At 43.7% G+C, this 8,338-nt stretch overlaps 1 protein-coding gene and 1 long non-coding RNA gene across 2 annotated transcripts; both read left to right on the top strand.

The window, feature by feature from the left end:
- The first annotated feature begins 737 nt into the window (after positions 1–737).
- LOC143522241 (uncharacterized) lies at positions 738–3,335 on the top strand. The gene is made up of 3 exons (XM_077016048.1): positions 738–788; positions 2,506–2,739; positions 2,893–3,335. Exons 1-3 carry the CDS (start codon positions 738–740, stop codon positions 3,232–3,234), a joined length of 627 nt encoding a protein of 208 aa, XP_076872163.1. The 3' UTR covers positions 3,235–3,335.
- Positions 3,336–5,310: 1,975 nt separating this feature from the next.
- LOC143521060 (uncharacterized) lies at positions 5,311–8,104 on the top strand. The gene is made up of 5 exons (XR_013132618.1): positions 5,311–5,421; positions 5,932–6,086; positions 6,715–6,877; positions 7,440–7,623; positions 7,773–8,104. It is a non-coding gene; the product is annotated as an uncharacterized LOC143521060 (long non-coding RNA).
- Positions 8,105–8,338: the final 234 nt, after the last annotated feature.

The following is an 8,338-nucleotide window of genomic DNA, read 5'->3' as shown; positions in this document are numbered from 1 at the left end:
TACACAGTATACATAGTATAACGAGATTGTAAAGCTGCTCCTTACAAGTGTATGTAAACAATGACGAGAACAAGGTGCAGTAAACATATGATCGCCAAAAACCTAAATAAATTAGTGTGCAAAGAAGAAAAGGTGCTATTGTGCAAAAGGATTTTTCAAACGTACAAGCGCTGTTGTGCAAGTGCTATTGTGCAAAGGGGTTTTTCAAACATACAACACTCGGACAACAGATAAGGCACACAGCCCACAGACAATCACAGTTTGTGCGGATTCCCATTTAACACCTCACAGTTAGTTAGCCGGCTGTATGTTGGCACGCCGAGGCATAATCACAGGCACGCGACACGCTGGACCATCATCAGCAAATCAAATTAATAATAAAAAATAGAGCACGATTCTCCAATCGAAATCGCTATGGTCGGCGGAGGCGTTTATATTTCGCGATCGATCTCGATATAATACTTTGTGTCCATTTACACCTCCCATCCGCTAACAATTTACACTTGCACCCCCCCCCGCTCCAATTTTATTTGTTGATAGTGGCACACTCATTGACTGGACATGTTAAAGTTGGCACTCCATGTCTCAAAGGTTGCCGACCCCTGACTTTTATATACGGTCTCTGGTTACTAAGTAACGCGTTACTAACAACACTGGTGACGTCACTATTAAAGTGACTTTAAAAGGGGCGGCCGCTGTTTAAAACGACAGACGACATTTTTGATGATTGCGGAGCAATGTTTCATGCGATATACTTAATCAACTGGGCCGCGAGGGACCTGATGAGCGTAAGTTCAAATTTGTTTGAGATGGTACCTTAATTCCTAGCTCCTCGGTTACATTTTAACTATTTATAGTAGGTCTAATTACCAGAGTTGTATAGTAACGAAGTAGAACTACTTCACTACTGTACTTAAGTACTAAAATGCTGTATCTGTACTTTACTGGAGTATTATTTTTTTCTCCTACTTCCACTTTTACTTCACTACATATTTTCCATCAGTTTAATACTTTTACTCCGATACATTTTTTACGTGCTGTATAGTTATAGTGCTTGAAAAGCCCTATATTGTTATTCCTTTTCTCCAAATTTCTGCAATTAATGCGGCCCGAACCGCTTAACGTACAGACTCCGTTCAAACTGCATTTCGAAGGTCTCGGCTCTGTGTGGTGTGCTATCCGTTTTTGGAGTCGATTAGAGTTATAGATTTTAATAGAATTGAGTTTAAAAATGAAAAATGGCCCTATTAAAATGAATAGTGAAATGTTCAAAATTTCAAATCATCACTGCCAGTTAGAGTGTGAGCTGGCATAAAAAATGATCAAAACGTTCTTGGATAAACTGCTGTAAAATCCTTACACCTTGACCTAGAAGCTCCATTTAAATTTTAAATGGGAGAGAAACTTGTCCTTTCTGGCACGCCGAGATATCTAATCATTTGATGAATTAGTTTTAGAGTTATGAGCATTTGTTTGGTACTAGACACAGAAAACTGACCCATTGGCCCCCATATAAATATATCAGAATCAGCTTTGTTGAGATTTTTGTGTGTTTTTAACTTGTCATAAATCAGTCATTTTTGGGTTAAACCACACCAAAATATATCAAAATCATCCGCAAGGGGTCCTCTCTCACACAATCTCTTCCGTGAAGCGATAGGTTAAATGGGTCCCGAACTACGACCGTTTGTTCGGAGGGTGCAAATCACACTAAAACAAGGTTTATCCACTCAGAGTGGCAGAGACAGAGTGTCAGTTATTTTTGAATGTCTCACTCCCCTCCCCCACACACGCACGCGCACACACCTGCATCTCTCTCATACCCACTCCACACAGTCACACACACATACATACATACATGCAGATGGAGCAGAGGGGCTGATGGGGCAGAAGGAGCAGATGGGCAGATGGAGCAGAGGGTCAGCTAGAGCAGAGGGGCAGATGGGGAAAATGGGGCAGATGGAGCAGAGGGGCAGATGGGCCAGATGGAGCAGAGGGGTAGATGGAGCAGAGGGGCAGCTGGAGCAGAGTGGCAGATGGAGCAGAGGGGCAGATGAGGGTGAGGGGCAAATGGGGCAGATAGAGCAGATGGGGCAGAGGGGCAGATGGGGCAAAGGGGGCAGATGGAGCAGAGGGGGCAGATAGAGCAGAGGGCTGTATGGAGCAGAGGGGCAAATGGGGCAGATAGAGCAGATGAGGCAGATAGAGCAGAGGGGCAGATGGAGTATATGGGGCAGATGGAGTAGATGGAGCAGATGGAGCATATACACCATATACACTACATGCACACACACACGCACACAGACTTGCATCTCTTTTCAAGCACTATGTATTTCCTTCAGGAAATGCAAGTCTAGTTACGATTGAAATCTCTGACCAATACTATTCTCACCTTTAGCGGTTAGTGCAAAAAAAGCATACATTTTCTCCCAACCCAGTTCAGATGTCCACAGCCTGTATATGCATGATAGATTTGGTAAAAGTACAAAACTTTCTGTTCCTCAGCTAAGAAAGGCTCCCCAGGACGGCGCCCCGGTTCCCCAGGACGGCGCCCCAGTTCCCCAAGACGCCGCGCTGGTTCCCCAGGACGCCGGGCCGGTTCCACAGGATGCCGCGTTGGTTCCCCAGGATGACCGTGACACAGCTGCCCATACCCACCGCCCGCCGCTGCACCCCGTGTTCCAGAGGCTGCCGCCCGTGGTCCAGAGGACGCACTCATTACAATTGAATCGGATGACTGTAAGTTCAAGTTCCTTTGAGATGGTATCCTAGCTCCTCGGTTACATTTTAACTATTTATATTCAATTCAGGTTGTTGCAAAATAGAATGTGTAAATGATTTATCCAAAATGACTATCATGAAGTAAGCGGCACTGGCTTTCATGTTCCCCAGGATGGCGCCCCGGTTCTCCAAGACGCCATGCCGTTTCCCCAGGACGCCGCACCGGTTCCCCAGGCCGTCGCCCATTGTGACTCTGACTGCTGCCTGGACGATGACCGTGACACAGCCTCCCATGACTCATCCTCCCATGACTCATCCTCCCATGACTCATCCTCACGTGACTCCTTGGACTCTGACTGCTGCCTGTACGATGACCGTGACACAGCCGCCCATGCCCACCGCCCGCCGCTGCACCCCGTGTTCCCGAGGGCGCTGCCCGTGGTCCAGAGGACGCCCTCGTTACAATTGAATCGGATGACCGTAAGTTCAAGTTCCTTTGAGATGGTATCCTAGCTCCTCGGTTACATTTTAACTATTTATATTCAATTCAGGTTGTTGCAAAATAGAATGTGTAAATGATTTATCCAAAACGACTATCATGAAGTAAGCGGCACTGTTTTAAGTCAGGGATGGAGACAGGTAATTTTATGGGGAATATGTCTTTAGCTTTTGTCTTTGACCTCCCCAGGACGCCGCGCAGGCTAATCCTTACCATGACCCCGTTGCCCGTTATGTCGCCGCATGTGCCCGTCATGCGGCCCGTGATGCGGCCCGTGATCCGGCCCGTGATGCGGCCCGTGATGCGGCCCGTGATGCGGCCCGTGACGCGGCCCGTGACGCGGCCCGTGATGCGGCCCGTGATGCGGCCCGTGATGCGGCCCGTGACGCGGCCCGTGACCCTGCCCGTGACGCGGCCCGTGACCCTGCCCGTGACCGCGCCCGTGACGCCGTCCGTGACGCCGGCCATGAAATATACGGCCATCACGCAGACGCCCATAACGCTGCCGCCCGTCCCTCAGGCGCCGGTGACACCCGTCGCCGCCGCCCAGAGATGCCCCCAGTGTTCCAGAGGCCGGCACCCGTGTTCCAGAGGCCGTGGCCCGTGTTCCAGAGGCCGGCGCCCATGTTCCCGAGGCCGGTGGCCCGTGTTCCAGAGGCCGGTGCCCGTGTTCCAGAGGCCGGTGCCCGTGTTCCAGAGGCCGGCGCCCGTGTTCCAGAGGCCGGCGCCCATGTTCCTGAGGCCGTGGCCCGTGTTCCTGAGGCCGTGGCCCGTGTTCCTGAGGCCGTGTCCCATGTTCCTGAGGCCGTGGCCCGTGTTCCAGATGCCGGCGCCCGTGTTGCAGAGTTCCTAGTGGCTGCCCGTGGCCAACACCCCGGGCCGCTGCCCCGGGCCACCCATGACGGCGACCCCGGCTCCCCATGACAAAGTATGTGACAACGCATGAATTTACTTTGAAATTCATATTAAAAGCACGATATAGGCCTATCTCATTAACATAATTACACTGTAACAAATTTCTGTAAATTTACAGTGGATGTACAACAGTATCTTACTGTATTTTAGATAATTAAATAATTAAATAATTATTAATTGCATGTAAATTAACAGCAATGCAGTCAGTTTCCAAATAACAGCAGATAACTAATAATACAGCATAATACAGTATTTTCTGTCAAACTGCTCATAGTCCACAGAGCACAAATGCGCGGTTTAGACTCTAAGCTAAGGTAAGATTCTTTTAAGTCATTTTGTTTTTCACTGTTAACGCGCATTTGTGCTCTGCAGACTCACACATAAACAGCATTCAGTCAGTGTGGAAAGTGTACATTCATTGTATTTTTTAATTAAGATATATTTGCTCAACAAAACTAAATATACACCAACCCATACCTGTCAAGTTTTGTATTAAAAAATACGGGACATTTTCCGTATATGACGTCATCGCCTAATTTGCATAATTGGTTATTTGCATATAGCTGCAATCGAGGCTGTGGGAGAGATGAAAACATCTTTGGAGTGGCAAAAAGTGAAGAAAAAACACCCCAAATATGCTTTGAACTACAAATGAATAAAAAAATAAAAATTTTCTAGTGGTATTTCTAGCTACAAATGGGGACATCTCCTGGGCATATTTCTGTGCCTTTAGCCCGCGTTTGTGCTTGGTAGATTGTTTGTGTTGACGCACATCGTTCCTTCCCCCATGAGAGACACTAAAATCACAGCTAGAAATCTTACAGAATGAGTAGCTATGCCCCTTCATGCTCTTCTTTAGGAAAGTAAATTCCCTGTCCCATTCGTAAATTCCCTGTCCCATTCCACTTACACGTACGCTTAGCTTTTTAGGCAGGACTGCCTTCTCTCGTTAAATCCATCTCTGATTTGTTGTTCCAGGTTTGCTCCCACTGTCGACACTAAACCCGCTAGTTTTCAATTTTTATATTTTTTAAAGTGTTCATGTGCCGCGCCAAACAGAATTCTGTCACTAGCCTTGCGAGAACTGCTACCTGCAGTAGTCTGGGTGGCAGTTCTCGTGAGGCTAGTGACAGAATTCTGTTTAGAGCGGCACATGAATGCTTTAAAAAAATAAAAATTGAAAACTGAAAATACGGGACAAATACGGGAAAATAAAAATACGGGATGACGCCGGGACAGAGCGGTAAAATACGGGACTGTCCCGGCCAAAACGGGACACTTGACAGGTATGGACCAACCAAGCATGATGATTATGACCATCTCCTTGTTTCCTAAAGTGTTTGTCCATTTTATCAGCTCTACTGACCATATAGGAACATTTTGTTATTCTGCAGTTATAAACTATAGTACTCTGATTTTCCGGACCACCAGTGTTATATGGGGGTGTTGGATCATTTTCAGCACTGCAGTCACACTGATATGAGGCTGGAGTGTTAGTCTTTCTATATGGAACTGATAAAATGGACAAACATTTTAGAAACAAGTAGGTGCTCAATGTTACACATAATGTATTTTGCTGATAAAAAAATAAGCTAAAGTAAAAGGTATGAAAGAATTATTTTCTGCATTTGAACAGCCCCATCTAACAATCCAGGCAAATACCTTTGTCTTGCAATTTTAAAGAAATATTTTGGTCATGAGTCCAAAGTACACGTCTCAGATGGCATTGCATAAAATAGGAAAAATAAGTCCTGGAAATGTAAACTAATTTAGTTTTTTTTTTTTTTTTTTAATAGGAAACGAGCCCACAACAAACTGCAAACTGCAGTATTGAGGGACATGTGGTCTGTGAGGGCATTCAGACAACTTTTGCATCAGGACTTGCAGTGTTCTACATTTTCAACCTCCAGTATCAAGAAGAGGCCTCCAAAACCCTGGAATTTATGCAAAGGTAGCTTTTACTGAATGCAAATTACATATAGTACTAAGTTCAGCAGTAATGTATGTAGCGGTGAAAGTTAAGATAATTTTAAGGCCTGATGGAAGAGGAGTTCCCATTATGTTAACCAGTGTGAGACAATAATTGCAATACTTCATTGCAAAGGTTATTGGATGTATAGGATGACCAGATGTTTAACCACACTGAAGTTCCACTAATATTGCATTCTGTTTTGAGTAATTTTGTGAGTTTTATTGTAAAAATCTTTAAGGTGTTATCATCTTCTTGAATTTGTCCAATATAGGTTGAGAACTCCTCTTGCCGTCATCCAACTGGTCTCTAATTTATCTTAACCATGTGTATAATTGACTTGTATAACCAGTGCAATTTTTAACAGCTTCTTTCGTCTGATGAAATTCTTTCTGGAATTTGACTATTTAATGGTGAACTCTGAACTGCAGATGTTTTTCACTACATTTAAGGCTGCGACTTGAACACAAAACATTTCTAATGTTCCTTGAAATGATTGTCACAGTTTACAATTAACAATGCTTTTTCCTAAGCAATCAAACATATATTTCCATTTATCAGACAAATGAGACAGTATTTGACACAAATGCTTTTACTTTTTTTTTTATAGACGGTTCATCGGTATAAATCCAGAAAGAGGAAGCAAGACACCCCATGGAAAGGTCATCTCCAAGAGAACTGGAAAGATAGTTCAGAAAAGGGCTGCGAGTGTGAACCCACATGTTGCCACGCTGTTGAAAAACTTGCTGGACTTTGAGTGGGACTTCATCTAGGTAGGTCACAGTTGTCTTGTAGCTGTGATGTATTTTTATTATGTGCTTGTTTCGGGTCCAGTAAAACAACATACTAAAACTTTTTGTCTTTAAGCTTTATATTAGTACTTCCAGGAACACCATAGCAACCTCTTAACAACACCCAACTATCTTGACAGTAGTATTTAAAGGTTTCCTTCAAGCACTTAAGGGTGCTTAAAAGAAATTATACTGTGATATACTGTAATTCATTTTACAGCACAATACTGTTAAAATAAATTACAGTAGATGCACTGTAAAATAACAGTAAAATGCTGGCATCTCTGCTGCCAGTATTTTACTGTTAATTTACAGTATAATTTTTTCAGTACACTGTAATTCAATTTACAGTACAATACTGTTAAAATAAATTACAGTAGATGCACTGTTAAATAACAATAAAATACTGGAGTCTCTGCTGCCAGTATTTTACTGTTAATATACAGTGAAATTTTTTACAGTGTATCTAATTTCTGAAGTGATGCGCTGGTGACAGATTGTCTGCTGAGTGATTTTAAACTATTGTGTGGTCATTTCTGTTCAGAAAGCGAAGACGCGGTCGTGAAAGGACTGGGTTTGTGCCACGTCGTGCCTTACACGGTAGCTCGTCTGAAGAATGTTTGATCCAGCTGTGTTCTGCATATTCATCTTCATCCACAAGATCTGCTCTGCATAGTGACACACAGGTGGCAGACGTGGGGCTCGAGTGTCTTAAGCTCAGATCCAAGGTATCTGTTTAATTCTTTAAAATGTCTTCCATTTATTCCCAGTTACCCTGTTAGCTGTAGATTTTGCTCTTTTGAATGTTCAATTGTACATTTGTTATTGTCAATCATATGTTAAATGGTTGTAATCTAATTGTCTCCTCTCTGTAAAGAAACGGACAAACAATCTGTGTTCACACGGAGGAGCAGACGAGGAAAGGCGAGGAAGATCACCAACTTGAAATGGAAATTTAAAAAACGACAATAAATAAACTGCTCCTTGTTCATTAATCTACTGAACCATGTGACAAACTCATTCAAAACAGACCTGTTGGTCACACGCTTGTGGTAGATGGCAATATGCACACTAGTGTTGTCAAATTGGACTGATAATTTCCTATCCAACAATTCAATAATAACAGTACTGCACTTCCTTACCCAAAAATATGGTAATTTCCTAGCTTACTTACTAATCTACCTACTTATCTCCTGTAGGTAGAACCCATGTTCTTTAAACCATGACAGTAAAGTTGTGAAAAAATTGTAGATTTCTCTTCTTTTGTAGCTGGTCAAATGAAAACACCATTTGAAGAGCTCTGTACTCAGTACCGGTAGCCTTTCTCGTAGACTGTTATCTGGAATTCTGCAAACAAGCCTGTCTTTTATCAACTCATCTGTCAGCTGGCTCGGTGAGACGGCCCCCTACCGGTCGCCTCCGTCCACAGCGGCTGTTGTTGTT

This window comes from Brachyhypopomus gauderio, chromosome 8, assembly GCF_052324685.1.
Source record: "Brachyhypopomus gauderio isolate BG-103 chromosome 8, BGAUD_0.2, whole genome shotgun sequence".
Classification (NCBI taxonomy): domain Eukaryota; kingdom Metazoa; phylum Chordata; class Actinopteri; order Gymnotiformes; family Hypopomidae; genus Brachyhypopomus; species Brachyhypopomus gauderio.
The sequence above is the reverse complement of the archived record's forward strand: the minus strand, read 5'-3'. Positions and strand labels throughout refer to the sequence as shown.